The sequence below is a fragment of the Numida meleagris genome, chromosome 4 (genome assembly GCF_002078875.1).
Source record: "Numida meleagris isolate 19003 breed g44 Domestic line chromosome 4, NumMel1.0, whole genome shotgun sequence".
NCBI lineage: Eukaryota > Metazoa > Chordata > Aves > Galliformes > Numididae > Numida > Numida meleagris.
In genome coordinates, this window is record NC_034412.1 from 68,962,551 (window position 1) to 68,987,754 (window position 25,204).

Sequence of the window (25,204 nt, forward strand, 5' to 3'; positions counted from 1 at the left end):
TTTGGCTTGCAGGAACTCTTCATTTAGCTTTTGCGTGCCTGCAGTGCTGAAGTCAGTCAGAGCCGTGTCGCTAGTTCCCAAGATTTGATTTCTCCTTGTGTGTGTAACATCGCTCGGTGAGCAGGGAAAACAGCTGCAACCCCAGGTCTAGGAGCCCAGGGAAGACGAAGTTTGAAAAAGAGGAAGCCTTTCTAGGGCTCCATGCTGCCCTAAGCCAGCCCCATCCCTTGCCGCTGGAGCAAGCTTTTCAGCAGTACTGGTGGTTATGAAATAGCGGCTGTGGAGCTGGCACAAGCAGAGCCTGCAAGACCATGCTGGAAGCTTGATCTGTCTTGCAGATCCTGTGCATTTGCTGTACTGCTCTAGTGTTCCCATGGCCCTGCCCAATGTGCACTGTGAGCTTCCAAACCTCAGTTCCTTCTTTCCTTACTTTCCAGACCAAAACAAACCCACAGTCAAAGCTTCTTTTGGTGGTAGACATCATTCACAACCTTGGAAACTCACTCATATTCAGAGAATCAGTGATTGAAGTCATTACATCATTGCACTTGCTGTACCCTTGAACTACCAAAAATGCCTTCATCACTTTGTACTCTCAAATGTCAATGTACTTGATCAGGTTTTATCTGATACTTACTTAGGCTCTTGTTGCAAAACAGTACATTTTATCTGACTGAATAAGAAAGAAACTCCTGAGGATGTGGCCCAAGCTAGGAGATTACCTGCTTACCTTTATTTAGTAGCTTCCTCCTCACTGTGAGGGTTTGCACAGCTTTCCTCCTTTTTGGTGGGAAGGAAATGGAAGAATTAGTAACAGATCCTGCTGGGTGATGGGCAGGAGTAGAGCAATTTTTTTTCTTAGATGCCGGAAAAATTTTCCACCTGTATTCTCCTTCCCGAAGTGCAGTTAAAATTGCAGTGGATAACTCGGCAATTGCAGGCATAGCTCTTACATGGGAAGGAAACTCACAGACAGAAAGTGTCTGTGCTGGAAATAAAACTCCATGACAGTTTTACTTGTCATGCTACTTCTCTGTCTTTCCCCAGCTCAAGTCTATGCCCCCCTAAAAACAGATCCTGCATTTATCTGGAAGAACTTTCCCACATGGAGCATGTAAAAGGAGCAGTAACTTCTGCAGTTTTATGGTGTTAGAGCTGCCTAAGTAAACTGAAGTAAGAATGAAGGTAGTATATTCAAGAAACTTTTAAAAATAGGCTATGCAGCCAGAGCTTTTTCAAGAAGTACTCTGTACTACACATGAAAACGAATTAGGGTACGTTGGTAATTTTAGAAATAATGTTTTGGCACAGCAATTTTTCTGATCACTTTCAGGATCATATCGTTGTTGTTCTTCCTTAGGTGGGAGTCCCATTGAAACTGGTGGGAGTTGTGCCTGAAAAAAGATTTGACCCATGCTTTTTTTCTAATAATACATTTTTTTTCTTGAATGACCTCTTGGCAACCTTTTTTGTAAGCCATTTCTCATGTTCTCCAATAAAGTCTGCCATAGTTCAGATTAAAATATGGAGCACATTTTGGAGAAAAAGTTGGAGCTTAATTAGTACAATGTCTTTCTCTGATACTGTATTTATTATATTTTAAACTATTAGTAATACTAATTTCTCATTGTGCTGTAACTTTTTGGGTAGAAAAAGTCAGCAACATCGCAGTGTGTGTTCCCCTCTTGTGAAAATGAATATATACCTGTTCCCTGTAGACTATTTAAGATGTTGTTTGACTTGGCTTACTTTTCCTGATTAGGAGGATGGAAAAGACAGCTCATTATCTGAATCCTTGGATAAGCTGAATGAAATCTAAGATTGAAGATGACATTATTTTACTCCCCTCCCCCCCCCCTTTTTTTTTCTTTCTGGGTACTACTTTTCCAGAAAGTTTGAGTAACTGGAAACTAGGCAGAGAAACACATATGGAGCTCAGGTGAAATCCATGTATGCCAGTTGGGCGTTTGCAAACATTTTAGAACAAACTCCTGTGAGCTTAGGGACCCTTGCTCCTGAAGGCTCTTTGTGCTGCGAGCCTACAATAAATCAGAACGCTGGGTTTGAATCCAGGTAGACTTAAGCAGCTCATTTGTCTGTTGGAAATGATGTTAGATATGATGAAGTGGTTCATGAGGCAAGATACTAATAAACCTACTTTATTTTTCTCATGGTGCTACCACGGATTGGTATATATTGCATGCAAGTTAGAAAAGATTGATCAAAGAACCATGCTTATTTTTATCAAGCCAAATTTTTATGATTTCATTGTACTTACTGTGTGCATTGAAGTCATTGGGAATAAATGCTAGCTAAAAATTCAGCCAGCTGCCTTGTCTAACAAACAGCCCTTTTTCAAACCTGGTAGGAACGTTAATCAGAAATTGTACTTGTAAGTTCTGAAGAAAAACTGAGAAGCTCTTGTTAGAATGCAGAAAACGCTGATATTTTGGATGCTGAGCTGCGTCATAAAATTTCTGTTCATAGAAAAATTTCTATATTCTCAAATAAACAGAAGTTACCAAGAGTTCTACTTAACGAGAGCAAGAAAATAAACCAAACCATAGACAATTGAACCAAATGTGTCTGTGATTCTGTACAAATAGTAAGTCAGGAAAAACTTGTGGAAACTAATGCTTTACTGGTTACTGGTTATAAGTAAGAATGGTGATGTAATAAACATTAGAAAATTGATAAAAGAAAAATAATCAATGTGACAGGCTGCTCTCAGTGGCAAGTTACATGGGAAAAGCAAGGAACTTGCTGTCACATAACTTGTGATGGCTTAGACAAGATTAAACAAGGCATAGAGGCAGGAAATGCCGTAGCAGTGGAAAACATTGCCAAATTGGTGTTGGATAACTGCTGGTGATATGATTCTAGATAAAATTGTGGGTGTTGTAAATGATTGTTTTACAGAGGCTATTTGCTTACATTGAAAAAAAAAAAGGAAAATAATCTGTGTAATTCTGAATAAATCTGGGACCTGATTTTCAGCAGTGACAGAAAGACCTGGTTCAAAATACAGCTGGAACCTCTGTGTGACAGCAAAGTATATACTTTGCTGAGTATTCCTGAAATAGCAAAAGAAGTGGGAAAATATCCCATGTAAATGTTAAACATGGAAATGTTTAACTTCAAAGAGGAAAGTACATAAAAATGAGAAAACTATTTAGAAAGAATGAGAGCCAAAAGTTAAAATGTTTATGGGAGTCATGAAGATTGTTTAAATACGGGAGCTCACTGCAAGCCAGCTTCCAGAAAAAGGCTTTGAAGGATGAAAAAAAGTTTGCATAGCTAACTAGAGGGTAAGGGAGTAAGAGGATGTCTCTTATTTTAACAACTTATTTTCTTATAAATAAAAAGGCTTCTTTCAATTTGAAGTTGTGACTAAATGAGGAAAATAGCACTTAAGTTAAAAATACAAACAAAATAAGGCAAGCCAAAAGAGATTTTGAAGAACAACTCAGCAAAAATCTAGTAGTAAAGCCTTTTCCAAGCTGTCTTTTAGTAGCCAAAATCTTGACAGAACATCTGTAGGGCTAGTAAGTGATCAAAGTAGGAAAGGTATTTAGGGCAATATCTATTCTATCAAGAATATGTCAAAAGATTTATCACCAATAAACACATTATTAAAAGAGATTTCATAAGAAACTGTGAACAATGAATGGTGACAAATTACCATGATCAAGCAGAAAACTGTCAAGCCGGTAACCATGGTGTGTTGCTTTAAAGTGTCCCAGTCAAGAAAAAAAAAGACACTTAATCCAAGAAAATTGGTAAGAACTGCTACAGTCCTTGCTCCTCCATTCTAAATTTTTAGATTCATTGGTATGTATGATTAAAAAGAGAAACCCAGAATCTTTTAAATTTCTTTGGACTAGGATGAATCCATGTGACAGAATGCAGATCTTTGTCAAAGACTCTTGGAGAAATTTAATGATCATGGATGAAGACATAAGGACCTCTCAGTGGTAACTAGTTAAAAAATAAGAAACAAATCATAGAATCATAGAATCATAGAATTAGCTAGGTTGGAAAAGACCTACAAGATCACCTAGTCCAACCATCCACCTACCACCACCAACCCCACTAAACTATGTCTCCCAACGCTATATCTAAACGTTTCTTGAACACCTCCAGGGACGGTGACTCAACCACCTCCCTGGGCAGCCCATTCCAGCGCCTGACCACTCTTTCAGAAAAGTAGTATTTCCTAATGTCCAGCCTAAATCTCCCCTGACGCAACTTGAAGCCATTCCCCCTCGTCCTATCACTAGTTATAAGAGAGAAGAGGCCGACCCCCAGCTCAATACAACCTTCCTTCAGGTAGTTACAGAGAGCAATGAGGTCTCCCCTGAGCCTCCTCTTCTCCAGACTGAACAATCCCAGCTTCCTCAGCCACTCCTCATAAGGCCTGTGCTCCAGACCCCTCACCAGCTTCATCATCCTACTCTGGACTCGCTCCAGGGCCTCAGTATCTTTTTTGCAGTGAGGGGCCCAAAACTGGACACAGTACTTGAGGTGGGGCCTCACCAGGGCTGAGTACAGAGGGAGAATGACTTCCTTACTCCTACTGGCAACACTATTTCTGATACAAGCCAGGATGTCATTGGCCTTGGCCACCTGGGCACACTGCTGGCTCATGGTCAGCCGAGTGTCGACTAATACCCCTAGGTCCGTTTCCTCCATACAACTTTCCAGCCACTCTCCCCCAAGCCTGTAGCATTGCCTGGGGTTGTTGCGGCCAAAGTGCAGGACCCGGCACTTGGTCTTGTTGAACCTCAAATAATAAAGTCAATTTTTACAATGGAGGAAGTTCATTACTAGAGACCCAAGAAAATACACAAGAGCTTGCAATATTCTACTGACAACTGTTTTGAAAGATGCAGGGAGGGGAGAAGATGCCAGAAGTGGCAAACATCACTGATCGTAATTCGATTACACAGGATAGGAGAAATGAAAGTTTGCTGTAGGGGCATACAGCAATGTCTTATGATGCTGTTAACAAAATTAATTGTTGATAAATATAAGTTAATACAAATGTGTAGAGGGGAATGTTGATGGCCTGGAGGGCTTCCTTCAAGAAGACTTAAGATGACTTGGAGTTATGATTGATAGTTCTAAAAAAAAAATACTGCTGAGAAGGTAAATGAGGAACGATGTTTGTTGTTTGCCATCTTGTTCACAAAATGCTATGGTGCATCTGCCCCTGGCAGCAGAATCAAAATAAGCAAGAGGAAGGGATATTTGTTCATACAATACATAACAAACTGTGAAGTTCACTCTCACCCGGTGTTGCAAGTGCCAATATTGTATGACAAAATTCATGCAATTAAAATGCAATTAGGGCTATCAGAAACTATGTCTTTATGTCGCAGTTTGAAGAGTTAATCACACAACACCCTTCCTTCCCCTCAGGAGAAGGGTTGGGAAGGAAGAGGAAGAAACACGATTGAGATAGGAGAAAACTGATTTATTGAAAAGAATGTGAGATAATACAGATAATTAAGAATGATAAAACAAACTAACAATAGATAAAACCAAAGGAGAGAAAGAGTCACAGTCTGAGTCTTTATCAGCAGGCCCTCACTGGCTGGCCTCCTGGAAAAAATAAGTGAACTTCCCCCTCATCCTTATTCAGAAAATCAGTTATGGGACTCTGATTGATGAATGGAGAGAAGATATAATTAGGAGACCTGAAAATTCAGCCTCCCAACTTCAGACTTTTTTGTGAATGTCCCCTTTGCTTGTGTCGCAACCTAAAGTACCTCAGTTTGTGGGTGGTGTCTGGGGCGATGACTTCCTTGTGCAAGACCAGGTCCTGCACAGCAGTGCCCTCCTTGGCTGGACTGCATGGCAGGGATATGATTTTGTCCAGATGAATCTCATTTTTATTGCTATTTGACGGTTCTTTTTAGACTTGGGGCACTGCCTAAATCTTTGTTTAGTATCATCCCTGCTCTTTTATATCTTCTTTTTGCCTTCTTACTGAATGTTCTGGGTTAATGCTGTGTTCCTTCTATTCCTCCTTACCCCAATATGTGACCTCTGAAGTAGATGGTCCTGGGAAGAGACTTTATTCATGCTTTCTAGCTGTTTCATTTTTGTTTAAAGCAGATTATAACTGTCCTTGAGGGAAACTTGGTTTTGCTAATTGTTTAATTTTTAAGCATTCTCCTACCAAGCTGGCTTTCTTTGTATGTTTGTTTTAAGAACCTCTCTGTTCCCATTTTTAAAATAATGCAATGTGTTTAGATTATATGTTGCAAACATTCAGGCCTTAGGTGATGGCATCTTTCTGCACACTGTGTGATTTCAGTGGAATTATTTAAGAACAGAGAGGAAAATTGCTGTGAAGCACTACAATCCCGTTTCAGAGAGTCTTGTAGGAAGCTTCTGTCAATGTAATCTGGAGTCTCTGTATTATTAAAAATGAAAATGACTTTGCAGATATTTTTCTTCTTTCTTTGTTTTTGTTGCACTCCACTCTGTTTTTAAGGAAATTGATACAAAATTGCTTTTATTTCAATCCAAGAGTGGTAAAGTTTTTTATCTTCTTTTGCCCTCTTCCATTTTCTTTGGGCAGTACACACTGTCAGATTTTGTACTTCAAACACAAGAACAGAACCCTTCTGATTTTAATGGAGCACTTATCTTTTCAGCACTTATCAGCTCCAGGTCCTGAAAATAACTGGACATACAAAAGAACTTGCAAGTCTTGAGTGGAGAGTTGAAGAGAAGATATAAAGAAGATAAACAGTGTATTGAAGCTCTCTTGCAGTGGTGGGCAGGCTGCACAGAGCTGTGCTGTTGCTGCTTGTGTGAAAATCATGTGTTCCAGTGTAAATCCAGCATTATAAAACCATTTTGGGAATTTATTACACGCTGTATGATCTTGATCATCAGCATTCTTTGGTTTAATGTGGTCGAACTAGTGCATGTTTTTTTAGTAAAAGAAGTTTATTTTGGTTTTAAAATTGTTGCAGTAGGAAACCCACTAAAGCTGTTGTTAATAAATTATTAATTGTTTCAGGCAGTTGTCCATTCATTGTCTTCCTTGTTAATTTATTTATCCCTCTAGCTTATCAGTCAGAAACACTAGGTAGCATCAGATCAAATGCCTATGAAACGTGGCATATACCATATATTAACAGTGTAAAAGCTACACGCTACCTATCTGAGGATCTAGAACACATTATGGGCTCACCTGTTGTGAGCAGTGCAGCAAAGAGTGAACATTTGTTTTCATCCATGGAGGCAAAACCGTGGATGTTAAGTCTTTGATTCCAGTTGGAAAGTGATTGAAGACAAACATTTCCAGATGTCCATTGCTGTCAGCCCTAGGAGGCCCACAGGGACAAACTCTGGAACATTTTATGCACTATCACTGGAGACTTGTCTGCAAGCCTGAGTGATGCCCATTGAAGAAATACACTCAACCACTTCCACCTCCTACTTTTCCCTCTTTTTTTTTTCTATTTATTTTTCTAAATTTATCTTTCTTTGTGTCACTGATGATTATGGAAGGGCTTGAATGGATGCCAGGTCCTACCATGCTATTACAGGGCTGTGGTAAGATTAAAAAAGCGGGAAATTCTTTGAACTCTTTTTCTAACAGATGTTTGGATACAGAGGTACCACAAGAGGGGGAAAAATGAACTTTAAGTTAGATCTGGAGTTAAATCACTTAATATAATCATATTTTCTCATACATGAATACTTTTCTGATAGTCATTTCGTATGGTCCTGGGAAGATCTTATGGGAAAAGCATCTTTTCATGCTCTCACACACACCATTTCTGGTTCTGATGGTTTTAGCTATGCTTTTTCATATTATATGTGAAATAGTATGTTTATTTTTATTTTTTTCAATAGTGAGGCAGCCTTCCAAAGTTTGGTTCAAGCTTGACTGTTTTTTGAGATACTCTTGTATTTGATTTATTTTTGACCATTCTGCATTATCTTATAAACCAGTAATGACTTGAGCATTCACCGGAATTTCTGGGAGGGGGAGTTAGCTAGATTGCTCCAATAGCAACAAAAACAAAAACCTACCTATGATTCCCAGTTTCAATTTACTTCCCTTGTGTCACTTTCCCAGAATTTCAGTTTATTCCCTAATCTTCTGTATAGCATATGTGTAGTGCAGTCTAAAATCTGGGATGCACATTTGTGGTCTTGTGCCTGTGACCCTCCAGCTGATATTAGTGGGAGGGCTCAAGAAGGATGGGCTGAAGGGGAAGGTATGTATCTGAACAAGCTTTGGCATTTTTTAAGAATAGATGTAAAAATAATTTCCTCAGAAAAGCCTTGTAGGCATGACCCCAATACTAAAAATATAACTGCTACACATAGCACTTAGGGATTCAGTGGTTTTTCTGGTACTACTCTATCTTATGGCACGCTTCTCTATTAATTTCCCTGTAAGAACAGTCTGGCAATGAAGCGGGTCACCCAGACAGGTTGGACAGGCTCCATCCTTGGAGATTTTCAAGACCCAACTGAGTAAAGCCCTAGGCAACCTGGTCTAACTGCAGAGCCGGACATGCTTGGACCAGGAGATTGGACTCGAGACCTCCTGACTTCCAACCAGAACTGTCCCGTGAATCCTAAATTCTATTGCCTATGAAAGTAGATCAATCTCACATATATTTGTGTACTGTTTAGGTGGTAAACAGCTATCTTAGCATGACAACACAGTGTTTGTAATGGCTCAAAATACGAATGTTGAGATATCACTACAGTATGCTATGCCATAGCCTATTCGTTTTTTTCTTTTTTTCCTCTGTCCTCTCTTTGTTTAGGTGGAAAATGTACGGTTACTTGATCGCTTATCTTCAAGAAAAGCTGCAGTGGGAACCCTGTATTTAACAGCTACTCATGTCATATTTGTGGAGAATGGTTCTGAAACTCGTAAAGAAACTTGGGTATGATTTTTATTTTTTTGGTTAGCTGTAAGTGCATGGCAATTTACTGATGGTAATTTGAAAATAACTTGCAAAGTAAATTAAATGCAGTAAATCAGTTTATACAGATGCTTCTATCAGTGGATAGTGTGTGAAATTCCAATTGAAAACCTTTGCAGCTTGATAATTTTTTTTGAATTTTCGTTATGTTCTGGATATTGCAACACAATGAGAGGATTGCAAGGGCCTTCACTGTATGAATACTGGCTGTGATTCTCTGAGAAACCACTGCTGTCGAGATCAGCTGTTTACAGAGTGAATTACTGCTTGGGCTCATCCAGCTCTTGTCTCTCTCCCCATGCTTCCATTCTGTCAGTTAGCAGGATCAACATTTTAGCCAAGAGACTCCAGTCAGTTTTATATAACTGATGCTGGTTCATCTTTTCACTGTACAGACAGACAAAAGTGCTCTTTTTCTGATGATTGTTAGCATACATTTAAAAAACAAAACAAATCAAAAACAAAAAAAACCCAGAAGGCTTTGGTCAGCATAACTAGGCTAATGTCTGAGCAGCTGAAACATTCCAGAAGTGCTTCTTTGTCTGTAGGTCATGTATCTGGCACTTCTGGAGCCTGATGCTGGAGACAGGAACAAAACTGCAAGAAGACGTGTGTGAGGATTTTCTGAAACAGTAGTGGAAACTCCTGTGTCTGTCCTGGCAGATCTTTACAAGCAACTGTTTTTCTTCCTGAAGACTTGAATCATTTGACGTAACCATTTTCAATTCCCTTGCAGGTTTTACACAGCCAAATTTCCTCCATTGAGAAGCAGGCCACGACTGCCACAGGTTGCCCACTGCTGATCCGCTGCAAGAACTTCCAGGTTATCCAGCTGGTCATCCCTCAGGAGCGAGACTGCCACGATGTCTACATCTCTCTAATACGTCTGGCACGGCCAGGTATGGGGAAGAAATATGGCACAAAAGTGAAACTTCCTCTTGAATAGGGAGATTGTAATGGGTGAATTGTAGATGTGCATCTTTCTTCTTCTTTGCAGTTTAAGAGAAAAGACTTCATTAGAGATGCATTATGATGAGAAGAGATGTCTCTGAGCACAGAGGCATTATAAAATAATCACTTCTGGAGCAATGAAGAATGCACATTATAATAAGAGGTTTATTCCTTTATGTTTGATGTGAACTTCTATTTAAAATGATAGTCTAGGGGCTCACTTACCGTAAAATATATTATAATGCTATTTTATTAGTAGCTGCTGCCTTGTGTAAGTGTGTATTTAGGAAAATACTAACAAGTCTCTAAATCTAGTGAAATTTCATATTCCTACTGTGACAAAAATCTTATGATATCTTTAGTGGCTGCATCAAGATCTGAATTTTCCCTTTCTGTGCTGTGCATAAACTTGTTAAAATCAATGAAATGTATTGCAGCAAGTAGTTGATTTATTGATTGCCTGTGTTTTGGCTTACTATTATGTAGATTTTGAATGTGTTCTGTTTGAATGTCTTAAATCTGACCAAGGTCCTTTTGAAACCTTTCCTCTTTTCAGTGAAATGCAAAAGTTTCACTGAAATCCAACATTTGATCCTCTATGTCATAGCTGTCTTTCTAGGAACCAGCTGACAAGGCTTGCCTGTTTTAAATGGTAGCTGCAGAAGTGTTTGCCATGATCTGTACGAAACTGAAAGAACTGGCTTTAACTTTTGTCTTGCTGGGAGAACACCAGTTTTAGCTACTGTGTAGAGCAGAAAAATTGCAGTCAGCCAGCACTGCGACTGAACTTTATAAAAAGTGACATCTATAATTAGAATAGTAGTAGTAATATTAGTAGTAGTAATATGCAACTGCAGCAGATGTAACTTGTTATGCTAGGCAAGATTAAATAATCAGAGAAGTTCAGAAACAATGAGGCAAATTTTCAGTATCTCAGTTTTAAGGAACTTAAAGCAACAGAGTAAAACCTGCCCTTGTAATATAACATCTTCAGCAGCGATAAGAACTTTTCTTTCAAGATATACGCTGAGGAGTTATTTGTATCAGTGACAGGTGGCATGTAATGGCAGTGGTATCTGCCTGGTATTTGCCTCCACAATTAAGTCACCCATTAGTATAAATACAGATACCCTGAAAATGAAAAGAAGTTAAGAACTTCAGTACAAGCAAATTTTGCCATATAGTTCTGGACTGAGGATGACAGGTGGCATAGCTGTTTAAATGATTTTATGGTCATGATGAAATGATTAATGTAACACATGCTATTTTTATGTTTCTTACAACAGCTGTATCTCAAGTGCCTTTGCTAATAAGTGAAGAGCAGGATTTTGCAGTCCATAAAATTAAAATTTCATTGAACCTGTTGGAAACATTTCTATTTAGGCACAAAGACTTTTGAGTTGGTTCATTTTGGAAGATTGTGCTGGACAGGTAGATAAGATGTTCAGTAGAACAGAGTACTTTGAGTAGCTGTATTAATACAGCACATATATTTTAATTTATGCAAATAACAACAACAAAAAAAGCACAGTACTTTCAAAGTATGCTTGACAATAGCTACAAGCCAGGATGTGGGATTTCAAGAATCAGTTCATGCTAGTTCTAAGAGAAACTACATTAGGGACAGTGCCAGATTTTGTTTTTGAATGTGTCTTCTTGATAAGAAATCTGAGGTGTTTTACTGGTTGTTTTTTGTTTGTTTGTTTATTTCAGTGAAATATGAAGAGCTGTATTGCTTCTCATTCAATCCAAAATTAGATAAAGAAGAACGAGAGAAAGGCTGGAAGCTTGTGGACCTCAATGAAGAATATAATCGGATGGGTATTCCGAACAATTACTGGCAGATTAGTGATGTAAACAGAGACTATGGAGTGAGTTGTGATTTTTTTTTTATGTCATATGGAACCCATATTGGATCATCAGTCTGGCTGTGGGCTACTTAGCACTCACATGCAGAACTCTTGTGAGCTCAGTGCTGTACATGTGTAGTAAGGTGTAGCTCTTCCCCTTTTTCACATTAAAATGCACACAAGTAGCAGGAGAAAGGATGTGTCTTCATTTAATATATGTGAAACTTGTCTGCAGTAGGTTTTAAATGTTAGTATTTGTCTGGCTTGGGGATGTTTAAATCATACCTGAAGTTAAGTTTCTAAATTTTCCTGGTATGTAGGGTTAAGTAAGATTACTGCATGGACATTAAAAGAAAAAAGAAACAACACCTTGAAATAGTGAATTTAACCATGCTTTTTTGTCAGGGGCTACCCTCACAACCATTTGAAGCCTCTATGGTTAACTGTTAAGTGTTTTCCATGCTCGTCTGACAGATTATATCTCTTCCTGGTTCAGTCTGTCCTGCTTAGATCAGATTTGTACAATTGAAGTCCACAGAATGTTAATTAATTGTGAGAAATAATAACCAAAATATGTTTTCAAAGAAGTAGATCTTTACACTCAATTTACTCTATTGCTTTTAGTGTGTTTATATTAAGGAAGGCCTGTGAAGTTCTCAAGAAGGCTGTGTGTGCTGTCAGGGTTTCTTTTTGTTAATACAACTAGAGAAAATATTTGACCTCACTTAAGATCAAGTGTAGGAAAAGTGACATCATGCATAGAAACCAATTCACCACAGCAGCATCTTTAACCACAAGCCTTTCCTTTTGCATCTCCCGCCAGTCCCTGCAAGTTTTTGTTTTGTTTTGTTTTGCCTGATCATTGGGTTCCTTTCAGAAGGTAGGAATTGGCTGGGCTGCTTGCATTTTAAGTATCCTCATTTCATAGAGATGAATTTATTTTCTCAAAGTCCCTACTTTTTATGTTACATGCTCCATATTCACTGGGAATTTGGGATCTGTAGTCCCCTCCCATGTCTGAGAACTTCACTCATTTCCTTTCTTGTACCCGAATTCTGCTCTGGAAGAAGCAGCAGTTGTAAATACAACCATGCTGTACATAATGAAGATTGTTTCTGATCTGGACGTATATTCTCAGCAAGACATGAATTAACACTTGGAGATACAGCCCTTCAGCCTTTCTGCTTTCAGTTTTGTTGTTTGCAAAATACAGTCAACACTTCCCAACTTTAACAGACTGTTTTGAGAAGTGCAGATTATGTGTATAGTTGTACTATGAAATATTCACTGAGATTAGGATTCCTCAGTATTTTATCTTTTCTCAGTAGAGTTGAGCTGGCTAATGTTTGTTGTATTTGGTAGACTAAATAATCGGAGTTTCCTTTCACAGGTCTGCGACTCCTATCCTACAGAAGTGTATGTACCAAAGTCTGCAACAGCACACATCATAGTGGGGAGCTCTAAATTTCGGAGCCGAAGGCGTTTCCCAGCTCTTTCCTATTACTGCAAGGATAATAATGTGAGTTTGTAGCTTCCAATAATTTGCAAATTTTGACCTTGCTTTCGTAATTCTTCTAGTAAGCTTTTGTGAGGAGAAATCAGTGTTTGCGTTAAAAAAATTTAAAAGGTGTTTAGGGTGGTCTTTTCTTTATAGTGATACCTGTCCTACGTTTAAGCTTCAGAAGGGCAGGATGAGACATATTTTTGACTCCTTGTTTACCGCTTATTTCAGCAGAACTCTACTTCAATAAAGATCTAAGCATTTGATTACAAAATGGGAGGATATGAAGATTTAGATAATTAATACAGTCTATACATAAATTGTATATTGTCTTTTATATTTTATTAAGGACAAAATTTTCAAAATTGATCACTTTGCGTAATCAGCATTCAAAACACTTGGACATTTCCAAATATTAGTGAAAGAACAAGTCTAAGGGATCAACTAAGTTCCAATATATTGTGGTCCAGCTTGGGTAAGTTGTATAGTTTCAGCCTAGATGTTTTTTCCAGTTGTGGCTGGAGTTCAGATTAAGGTTAGGATTCATGTTCAGGCCACTATGGTCTGAAGTACTGTGTCCACTCCTTGATCTTGAAAGGAATGTTGGAGTACCTTCTTGTGAGTTTGGAGCTTGGCAGGAATTGCCAGGTAATAGAGCAATGGGCAAGAGTAGGGCAAGCTTTGTGACGGTAAGCATTGAATAACTCCAGTAACATCATGTTGGGAAGAGGTCTGCAGAGGGGTCGGTGCCACTCATTCAGTCATTCATACCTGGAACTGTCACATAGCAATTTGGTTACTCACAGATTCAAATGATGTTGTGACACCACTCGGTGTCTCACAGGATCTTTGCGGCTGTGCTGAGATCAAAGCTTGGAAGTATCTTTTCAGCCAGTGCAACTGAAAGCAACCTGATCTTTTGCCCTACTCTTAAACACACACCAAGAAATCTTTTAGATGTATATGCTCTTCATAAGCAATTGGCCTGGGTTAAGTTCCTCATGGAGATCATTTGTAATGATTTCTGATTGAGATTTCTAATGGATCATTAGGCCAATTTATCTTTCTTGTTTTGCACTATTGGCAGTGCAACTGTTTCGTTAGCTGGGGCTGAAAGTGATCTTAACCTCAAGCTTAACCTGACAGACAAGCCGTTCTTTCCTTCTGGTGCCAGCACATATCTTAGTTTGTTGAGCACAGGGAGTGCTGTTATGTAATGAGCTCCAGCCCTTACTTTCCTGAACCTTAACCTTAGTGTGCAACTCTAATTTCAGTCTTAATCTTGATGAATATATCTACCTCAGGTATGATATGCTGTGATTGAGAGAGACATGTCTTTCTATTAAAATGATAGGTTGTGAATATAGCCATATGTACCATTTTCATAACGCAAAGGAGTTATTAGCATGTATTAAATCACTGGAATATGCACTGATCAGCAGGCAAAAGCAGATAACTAATAATATGGTGGCAGAATCTATTACTAAAGTCTGAGCAACTCCCACACAATTTACAGTTTTGTATATTAAAGATCCCATTTACTAATTACTGATAGTTCAAAAACTTGGCTGAAAATGAGCGTGTTCCCTCTCACAGTAATAAATAATGTGTAGGGCAGCCTGCATGGGTTGTGACCTTCAGCAGGCAGATTCTCTTCATGCTCATGTTCAGTGCGCAGAAAGTGCCTACATCAGCCCTGTGCCCCTATGGCTCCAGCTGCTCTCAGCCTAGCAGAAACTGGGAAATACAATCTCCCTGCTCCATGTTCAGTTCCTTCTTTCCAAGTTCCATCTGGAGGCCTGATTCTAATGTGTCTGGGGAGAATCTCTCTTGACTTTTTCAATATCACTGTTTAATAAATTTGCTCCAAGACTCAGGCTGTCTGATTCATTTCCTGTGCAGCGAGGTCTTTCTCCATAGGCAGTGCTAAAAATACAGCAAATCAGTGATCTGGCTGCACAGTATGTACACATTTTTGTTTCCTGGACTCGTATCTCAAACTGCTCAGAAAAGAGTGTATTGGTGTAAGCTGGGTGTAATTAATATCATAACTGAAATGTGAGTGACAGTGCAGAAGGATCTTATGTTGTTATATCAGTGTTGTTGTGATTGAACTGCTATACTCTTTATTCTCTAGAGATTGTTTTCTGGAGATAATCCACATGAGGGAAATCTTATATTTAAAATAGCACTAAAACTTTGATTCAAGACCTAGGCAGTGGGGTTTTATCGTCTTAATATTTTCTTGTCTTTTTAAAAAGAGTGTAACCTCTTTGTATGATTCCCATGTAACTATAATTCTATGGTAAACACCTAATGAGCCTCTTTAGTAAATGTTTTGGGATGCTAATTGATTTCTGCTCAGTAAGTTTACTGATTTCTTGTTTGTTTTTCTGCAGGCCTCAATATGTAGGAGCAGCCAGCCTTTATCTGGCTTTAGTGCTAGATGCCTTGAAGATGAGCAGATGCTTCAGGCCATCAGAAAAGCAAACCCAGGAAGTGATTTCATATATGTTGTTGACACTCGGCCCAAAGTAAGTGTATTACCTTTCTAGCCCATAGAAAGACTGAATCTGAGCTGAATACGTTAGGGAAGATTCATTGCCCAAATGACTGGCACAGTTGCACCTGTATAACTGCGCAAGTTAAATCGGGATTTATCAGGCATGTTTTAACTAGAAATCTTGCTCCTGTTTTTCTCTTGAACTTCTATTTTTTTTACACAGCGTCTTTCTCTCTTTTTTTTAATTCTTATCAAAATGTTAAGGTATGGAAAAATAATTCCCGTTAGAAAATTGTGTTTACAGTTATTCATAATATTGTGAACCTACTTAGACTAAAATTTTCCATGCAAGATCTCATACAACTGGGAAAATTTCAATGTATGCATGAGGCTAAGGAAAATGCACTTACTCAGGTTACAAGAATTGAGGAGACTTCTTTGAATACCACTAGCAGTTTTGTATTTTATAGAGATAATCTGAAATATGGTATGGAATTATCTCAGATGCCATACGTCTGTAATTGACCAAAATCTTTGGCTAAGACTAAAGAGGAATTACGCTATGCAGAAACATGGAAATGCAATAATGATTTAGAAGAGGTTGGAAGGTAATAAAACTTGTATCCGACTTTGGCAAACAGCTCAAGGTGATGAGGACTAGGAAGGATTCAGTGCCTGGAAGTGGGAGCAGGAGTACGTGCTCTTCCCTGCTGAACCTAACAAAGCATGTGAAGGAAGAGACACCAAAAAGGCAAGTCTCCACCTATCCCTAGCAGATAAAGAATAAGACTTAGGCTGGGGAAGGAAACAGTCAGGGGTGTCTCATTTCACTTTGTAATTTGGTGGACAGTTTGGCCTGCAGTTACTTCTTTTTTATTGGGAAGATGAGGGTGATACCTTCTTACTGGTAGTTCTGCAGAAATTAGAGTTGTGGTGAGCGGTTGGTGTGGAATACCAATAACCGAAAATCACAAAACCATGACAGCGGTAGGGAAGGATCGGTACCGCTGTGTTCAGAACAGGTTTGCATAGGAAATGCAGACCTGGATACCTAAATAATGCTTGGCTGACAGTTGTTCTATGTGTGATAATAGTTACAACATAATGTTTCCTGGCTTTGGTACTCTTCTCTCATTAAATAGGTCTCTCATTGATGGGAATTATTAAGAAATACTTTGTGACTTGACTATTAATGATGTTTTGCAAGGTAATAACAGGAAGCTCCAATCCTGTAAACTTTTCCTAGTAAATTACTTTGGTGAGACACCTCCTGTGAGCAGTGAAAAAAGCTTCTACTTTAGGAGGAGGAAGTAAAATTGGCTTAGTCTGTCACAAACAACTGCATATTTCCATCAACACTAGCTTCTTCAAGAGCTAGTCAGCAGATGGAGATAGTTTGGTTTTCATTGAATTTCTCTGGAAAAAGTTCTGATGTCAAGAAATCTGGATACATAGATTCCTACTGATCTCTGTCTAGAAGAATGAGCTATTTTTCTAAAAGCTCCTGTGATCGCAGGTGCCAAATGCAGCCTTGTTACAATTGTGCAACTCCTGAGGCATGTTTAGCCCTGGAGCATGTATGCAGTGATAGGTCCCTGTGCAAACTGCTCCTGGCTCTACCTGAGGAATAAATGCAAATGTAAGTTACCAAGTCTGGTCCATTGCTCTAGGAAAGCGACCTGCCTTTTTTTCTCACCAGGACCGATTTCTTGTGAAGATGATGAATACTGACAGACCCTTGAATCCAGCATTCCTAGGTGCATTTTGTGTGCTGTCCCTTGTGCTTGCTAATCTTTGAAACAAAAGATTTGCCTGTGGAGGGAATCTTTGTTTCCACTACATTTAACTAGACCAGGATGACAAGCACAGAGGTTTTACTTTGGATATCGTCTTCATTTTCTCCTTCTTCCCTATGTTTACGGAAGAAATCAATTTAAACTTATGAGCGAAGCAAATTAGCTTGATTAATCTTCCTAAAAAGAAAGAATTTTGTTACCCTCCACACTAAAGAAGATGCCAGGAAATCTGACAATGAGATCTGTTCCCTTTAGAGATTGTGTTTTCATATTCACAGAAATTAAGCGGGGACAGACACAACTTAGAGAATAAAAACAGCTGCTTTAGGAGCAGCAGATGGAATTTGGATAGGTGATGTGGAAAAATTGTTAGTAAATATTGTGGCAGCTGCAAAGTTTGGCAACTGATAATATTTAAAATAAATGAGTGTTAGAAAGCCTTGCAAATTTGACCTTATATTTATTTACTTTAAAGAAGTCTACTTCAGATTTCTTTTTAATGAAGGATTTATATGATACAATTGCTCTGCTGGAGGAGAGACAGTTTATAGCATGTGCATTGCTGAGGATTAGGTCAGTTAAGCGCTAGGTGTGTTTCATTTAGAGCTTCTGGATTTCGTGGTGACTTATTCATGCATACAGATTTTTCCTCCTGAAGCTATGTACTTTTGTCAGGAGAGAGATCTTCATGTTGCTTATAATATAATATTAGAGCACTGGTGTGTGCTTCAAAAGAGAAAGATTACGAGTCAACAGATAATTTTAATCTTTCTAGCAAGTCACGCTGAGTACTCTGTCCTTAAATGGCATGCTGTTCACAGGCGGTGGTTTGTTTTTTTAGTTGTTTGTTGACCACCAAAAAGATCAGCAACCCATCAACTGATAGACTAGAATTTTATGGTGTTTTTTTTCCCTTCACTTTTTCCTTTATTGGAAGCTACAGGCTAAAAGAATTTTTACACAAGAGTTGAGTAAATGAAAAATGCCGTCTTTTTTTTTTTTTTTTTTTTTTTACTATTTTCCTATCTTTATAGTTTCTTCAGTGTTATGATGATGTTCATTCAATGTTTCAATTCCTAATTTTCCTCCACAAATGTAACTATGTATTCCTGTTGCTTAGTTCTACTGTTCTACTCAAGGAAATGGATGTCTTAGAAAATGCTGAGAGAAATGAGAGAAAACTCTATTTCACATTTTACATTAGAATTTAGCTGAGTACTGAAGTATATGATTGTGAACTTCAGAAGCAACCACAGAATCAGCAAATCAATAATGCTTCCTGCTATCTTAGGAAACAGACTGGAAAAGGAGTTTCCTTCCTTTTGATTTTTCATGAACATTGGCCAGACATCATTTTGTCCAAGTGATACCTCCCCAGATGTCCCCAAAAGCTTTGTTGATGCCTTTCATTATGAATGTGCAATGTCCATTGTTATATAAATATGAGATCTTTCCTGAACAGAATTTGTTACTTGAGCTTAGAGACACGGAGGCCTTGTGATGCTGACAACTCTGTTACTCCTGGTACCTTGATATTTATTGTGAAGTTCAAAGGCTCTGCAGAATTTGTTAAAAATCCAGCTTCCATTTCAATGTGGTTTTTGTTGTTGTTGTTGTTGTTTGTTTGTTTGTTTTTCTGAAGCATGGCAAAATATTTGATAGTGCTGCACTGCAGATGAAGCTGTTTGTGGTAATTTTGTAAATTCAGGTTTTTTGTGGTCTTCTTCAACTGGAACCAAGACACTGTAATCTTGGGAAAACTACTGTCACTCTTTCTGTATTATTCTAGGCATCAGAAAAGGAAGCTTATCAACTTTTGGGTGATCTGATCTGTTCTGGGAAGCATCACAGGGCGTGTATGCCATGGGACAGTGGCATGACAGATAAGACACTGCCACCTTCTGGGTATATTCTGCTAGTAAACAGTGCTGTCCTCAAATCAAAATAGCCCTTTAAAAGCAAATTAAAAACTCTTTGCTCTTGCAAAAGAGCCTTGTGTAAGTTGTGGGTTTTTTTGTGTGTTTGAGTTAGCACTCAATGTGAAATAAAGATCAGAGCCTTAGTGACCCAGCATACTGCAATATACTGTAAACAGATTCCCGATGCCAGATTAGTTGTGTTGACATGGTGATAAATGTTTCCTACTTGCACCTGACTAAAATAACTGATTTATTGCAGTAGACCATGAGTTTTGTTTTGAAAAGAATCTTCTCTATACTTGTTTTTATCCAGTTTCCCTAATTTTTTCAGCTCAACGCAATGGCAAACCGAGCAGCAGGGAAGGGATATGAAAATGAAGACAACTACTCCAACATAAAGTTTCAATTCATAGGCATTGAGAACATCCATGTCATGAGAAATAGTCTGCAGAAAATGCTTGAAGGTATTACTGTTCTTTAATTACTGAAATCAGTAATAAAAGAAAACTTTACCTGCTAGCTCATGGACTTGTACCATGGTTCATCGTTACATTTAGAGGTGTTTTCCTAATTGTGAAAACACCCTGTTTCATGAGTAAAACCTAGATAAAACTTACATTACTGACAAATGTAATTTGACTTCAATACCTTATTGTTACTGCTTCCTCCTTTGTGGTTTACAGTTTGATGGTACAATGAAAAAATTGCTTGTATCTGGCTATGATGGTGGTGAAAAACACAGAAGACTTTTAAAAAGTCTTTAAAAAAGACTTTAAAAAAACAATATCAAAACATAACTGCTTGAGATATTTTTTTTTTCTTTGGTCTTTGCACTTTTAATTTTAACAGAGATTTATACATTTTCGGTATAGAGCATGTCATATAAGGGCTATTTATGAAATATCAATATGTATAACCCTTGAACACCTTCATAATCCTGCACAAATTAATAATAATTGTTTTATAAATACCTAGTGTATAAAGCAGCACATCTGTACTGCCATTCATTATTTGAGTTACATTACTGTTTAGAGGCCTTCTTGGAAAAGGGTAAGGATAAATTAGCCATCCTTGACCCACAGTTAGTTTGTTGATTTTTAACATGCAAATAATAAATGAACATTCCAGCCCACACAGTCTCAGTATTTACTTCATGTACATCATCAACAAAAGATTTCTGAATGTTCATCTCCTAAACCAGCATGAGCTAGCTATCCTTGGCTTGGTGCTCCACCCATACCCTTTTATTCTATGTACCCCACCGTCCATGTGCAAATGTGAATTTTAGATCTAAGAAGGCCATAGGGAGAGATGTGTTCTGTTCCCAAATAAGAGCAATTTATGAAAACCAGAAGCGAAGTCTGATGCATGTGAACAGTCTCTTGTTGCTCCTCATTTCCTGTAGAGATGGGCCATCCCAAGAGGAATTGCCCACTCCCCAGTGAAGCGCTGATGTAGTTACTGCTTTTCGAGAGATGTAGTGTCTCTGCAGAGTTCTGCCCTCCCACGGGGACTAACAAAGAAGGCAGGAACAGGAATGTACTTTCTCCTGTCCTCTTTGATCTCAAATGTTTCTAAGTCAGTCTGAGTGGACTTCTGTGGTCCCTGGTCAGTAACTATGTTGTTCAGGTGAAGGAGGAAGGCTCTTGGCACATCATTGCTCTCTGCATTACAGATGTGAGCGTACTCAGACCTACATAATACTTTAGGTTAACGTCTGTTTAGTACATCATGGTGTATTCTTGCTTAGTTCCTTGAGACGTAAGGTCTCAGGGTGAAAAATAGAAGGTTTTTTAGCAATCTGCAAAGCCTTGTTTGGCTAGAATAGAGGTCAGCTGAACAAACCCATTCCTTTGTTTGCTCAGCTTGAGACCAGCAAGGTTGAAGCAGTAAACAACCAGCCTGGCTGCACGCAATAGTGCTGTGTATTATTTCAGAGCCAGAAGTTCATGAGCTGGGCTTCTGGCCCAAACGGAGAGATAACAACCTAATTCCCAATAAATGAAACAATGTTGCTTGGGGGCAGAACTTCCGAGCATCTGTTGCAAATACCTTTGTTTTGTTTTGTTTTTCTGTTGGATTTATATTTGTTGCATTGAAGTCTCATATTTAGAGACCTGACTGTTAGATCAGAAATTAAAGAAGTGAAGTCTGTGAGACTTGAGACTTTTGCTGAATCTTATGACTTTCAGAACACAGGTGATGCTAGGAGTAGGGCTTTTCTCATGTAACGTGCCAGACAGTTTTTCTCTTTTTTTTTCCATTTGTGATTTTGACTTTAATTCTAATTATTTTATTTCTATTAACGTTAACATGACTTTGTTCCTGTATAGCATATTAATCTTAACAATTTTAGTAAATTAAAATATAAATTATTAAATGTGATATTAAATTGGTAGGGTAATGAATCTTTTTTTAGAATAGACAAAAAAGTTGGGATTTCACTTTCATATGGAGGAAAAATGCTTTTCAAGCTGCTGAAATTTCCTTCCAGGAAACAACTGTTTTACTGTTTTCTCTGCTGCCTTGTACTGCTTTGTGTAATATTGAATATTACTCTTTAAAGAGAGGTATATGTGAAGGCCCTTGTGCTAATTTTGATCCCGTGCACAACTTCCTTGACATAATTCTTAGTATTAGAAGGAAGTGTGGTACAAGAACTTCTCACTAGAAAGACTGAAAACACCTGTTGTCTGGTATTTGTGACGACCTCTGCCCACAAGCTCTTGATTTTCCTGTGCCCATCCTATGCTCTTTCCCATGGCATGGGTGCAGGAGGTCTTATTTCTCCCAGATTCTGCTGTCAAGTGAGTTTGTTTGTTTGTTCTGCTGGGAAAAGGGTACCAAGTTTTGTTTTGTTTTTTTTTTTTTTTCATGCTGGTACCATTTTTTTTTTCTATTGAGACAGAAATGCCTTTTTCCCTTAGGAATTCATATCTGAACTCAGTACTAAGGTCCAGATCAGTAGCCAAAATCATGAAAATGATATATAGTGTGTGCCTTTAGTTTAGAACAGACTGAACTTTGCTCAGTAGAGTGGTAGGTAAATATTGATTCCAGTTTGGTAGTGGGAATGAGCAAAGCACTATTTAGCTTTACCTTGGACTTTTGTAAACAGAGACAGCAGCTTCAGTCAGAATTCAGCTACTAATTGGTCATGCTTCCATCTGCACGGAAGCATTAATCATGTGAAAAGCTGTTTGCTCTCAGTGTTGCTATCTATGCATTTTTATAAATCCCTTCAAAAATGACTTTTAAAATCACCATCTGGAAGAGACCCTATGCACAAGGATTGCAAGATTTCACATGGACACATTAGGCTATTTCGCTTCTGAATTAAAAAGAGTGAGGACAGTTGGATACACTCAGATGTGATATAAACTCTGAATTTGTCCTGGAAAAGGAAATTTTGGTCATGTTGAAAGAAATGGAATTTTTTCCACTGGTCAAAATTAACTGAGCATTTTAGAAGATGTTTGGAGACATAGTAAGACATAATTAATTCACATGTAAGCCATTAACTCAATTGAAAAAAGGCATTATTTCACTGTACTCCTTAAATAAGTTTCATCGATTAAAATTTTTGAGACAGTATAATTCTACATGGACCAGAATAAATGTGTAATCTATTTATGTGGTGAATTTAGTATCTCACTCCTGAGAACAGATCATGCCAAATATTTCTGGGTGTTTGTTCCTGGAATGATATATCTAATCTAGATTTGAATTGCCTTTTTTCTTTCTTGTGACATGACAAACTCTGTAATATTAAAAAATAGGCAATTGAATATGGTAGGATAGAAATTTAGTGCTGTGAAAGCTGGGAGATATTTTTTTTCTTTAAACACGGCGTAAAGCTAGAAAAGTTTTCTGCAAAATATTTTCCTTGTCGAGTTATGACTTCTCCTCACCTTTAGGTGATGTTTCCTGGCTGCATGTCAAATTTTAATAAGGTTCCATTGAGAGACAAGGAGCCATTGAGTGAATTGCTTTACCTGAAACACCACCGTATGTGGTGATGCCAAAGGCTGGATTTGGTGGGGCTGTCCTTACAGCACTTTCTTAATTCAGCTTCACCAGCAAATGTGGTTGGAAACTCTGGCATGATTCAGTGGTTGTCTGCCTGTCCAATGGCAGAAATGTGTGTATTTTCTGATTCTATGCTCTCAGTATTAAATAGAAGTCCCTCTCTTTAAAGAGTTTGAAAACTACGCTCACAACAAAATTGGGAAGACATGCGCTGCTCAAAAGGATGTATTTGCTAAACTGACTGCTACAGGCTTCCCAACAGCATCTTTTTAACTGAAATGTTTGTACTGGGTGAAATCAGAGCCAGTCCTCTTTCTCAAATGAATGAGAAAGTAATGGTAAAGTTTTGAAAGCATAAGGGCCTATTTTTACTGTGCATTTAAGGTTAAGCTTATTTTGCAGTTTGTGAAATGAAAGCGCCTTCAATGAGTGACTTCCTGTGGGGCCTTGAAAATTCCGGCTGGCTGAAACATATCAAAGCCATTATGGATGCTGGCATCTTTATTGCAAAGGTAAAGTGTGGAACATGAAAACAGAGCTTGGACTACCAAGATATGGAAAGTGAGGACCAAATTCTTTCTCTGTGGGTAACTTTTGTTGTCTGAAGTGAAGTTGTATCTGAAACTAATGTGTCTTGTGATGCCTCACGTACAAGGAGAGACAATGTTTAGGTGCTGTATCATGGACATTTTGGTAATAGGTTAAAAACAAGTTTGTGTTATTTTGCACTGAAGATTTCATATCTACTGTAACCTCTGCTATCCCGTGTCTTGTTATTGCCATATATTTGAATGTCCTTATTCAAGACAGACAGGGAACTACTGGAGAGAGTCCAGCTGAAGACCACGAAGATGAATAGGGGCCTGGATCTCCCTTGTGAGGAAAGGCTGAGAGACCTGGGGCTGTTCAACATGGAGAAGAGGAGATTGAGTGGGGATCTTATCAATGCTTATAAATATCTAATGGGTGGATATCAAGTGAATGGGGCCAGGTGACAGAACAAGGGGCAATGGCACAAACTGGAGCACAGGGAGTTCCATCTGAACATGAAAAGATCTTTACTTCACGAGTGACAGAGCACTGGAGCAAGCTGCCCAGAGAAGCTGTGGAATCTCCTTCTCTGGAGATGCTCAAAACCCTCATGGACATTTTCTTGTGCAGCCTCTTGAAGGGAACCTGATTTAGCAGGGGGTTTGACTATATGATCTCCAGAGGTCCCTTCCAGCCACTGTGATTCTGTGATTTTACCCTCTAGCAGTGGTTGTCACTGCTACTTTCCCTATTGCCCTTGCCTTCTCCACTGTTTCTTTGTTGAAGGTTTCTGCTCTATGACTACCTCTTCATACTATATTTGTACTATAGGTATATCAACATTATCCCCTGAGTTATTTAGCAACCACCTAAATTCACCTCCTAAATCAATGCCTGTCTGTTACAATGGCCAAATTCTCTAGTGACTTCTATTCTTAAATACTTGGTAACTGCTTCAGAAAAAAAAGTGCCAGTTTTGATACGAAATTATTTCTTCTAATCCCACCTCAAGTAAAGCAGATATTTGTCATTTACTAAAAGTAATTTTAATTAATTAATTTTTATTACCTCCTTCCTTGAGCAACACCTTTTACTGGTTCTGTTCTTATTTTTTAAGAATATAAATAAGAACTGAACAGTTCTTTTTAGTATAGG

At 38.3% G+C, this 25,204-nt stretch overlaps 1 protein-coding gene across 2 annotated transcripts in view; it reads left to right on the forward strand.

Annotated features, from left to right (window-relative positions):
* Positions 1-25,204, forward strand: part of MTMR7 (myotubularin related protein 7) — a 44,998-nt gene that overhangs the window by 6,283 nt on the left and 13,511 nt on the right. For both annotated transcript variants that reach the window (XM_021396136.1, XM_021396137.1), the window contains exons 2-8: positions 8,808-8,930; positions 9,706-9,868; positions 11,634-11,791; positions 13,161-13,289; positions 15,671-15,805; positions 19,821-19,953; positions 23,921-24,030. In XM_021396136.1, coding sequence (XP_021251811.1) covers positions 8,808-8,930; positions 9,706-9,868; positions 11,634-11,791; positions 13,161-13,289; positions 15,671-15,805; positions 19,821-19,953; positions 23,921-24,030 — 951 coding nt within the window. The remainder of the gene's footprint in view (positions 1-8,807; positions 8,931-9,705; positions 9,869-11,633; positions 11,792-13,160; positions 13,290-15,670; positions 15,806-19,820; positions 19,954-23,920; positions 24,031-25,204) is intronic.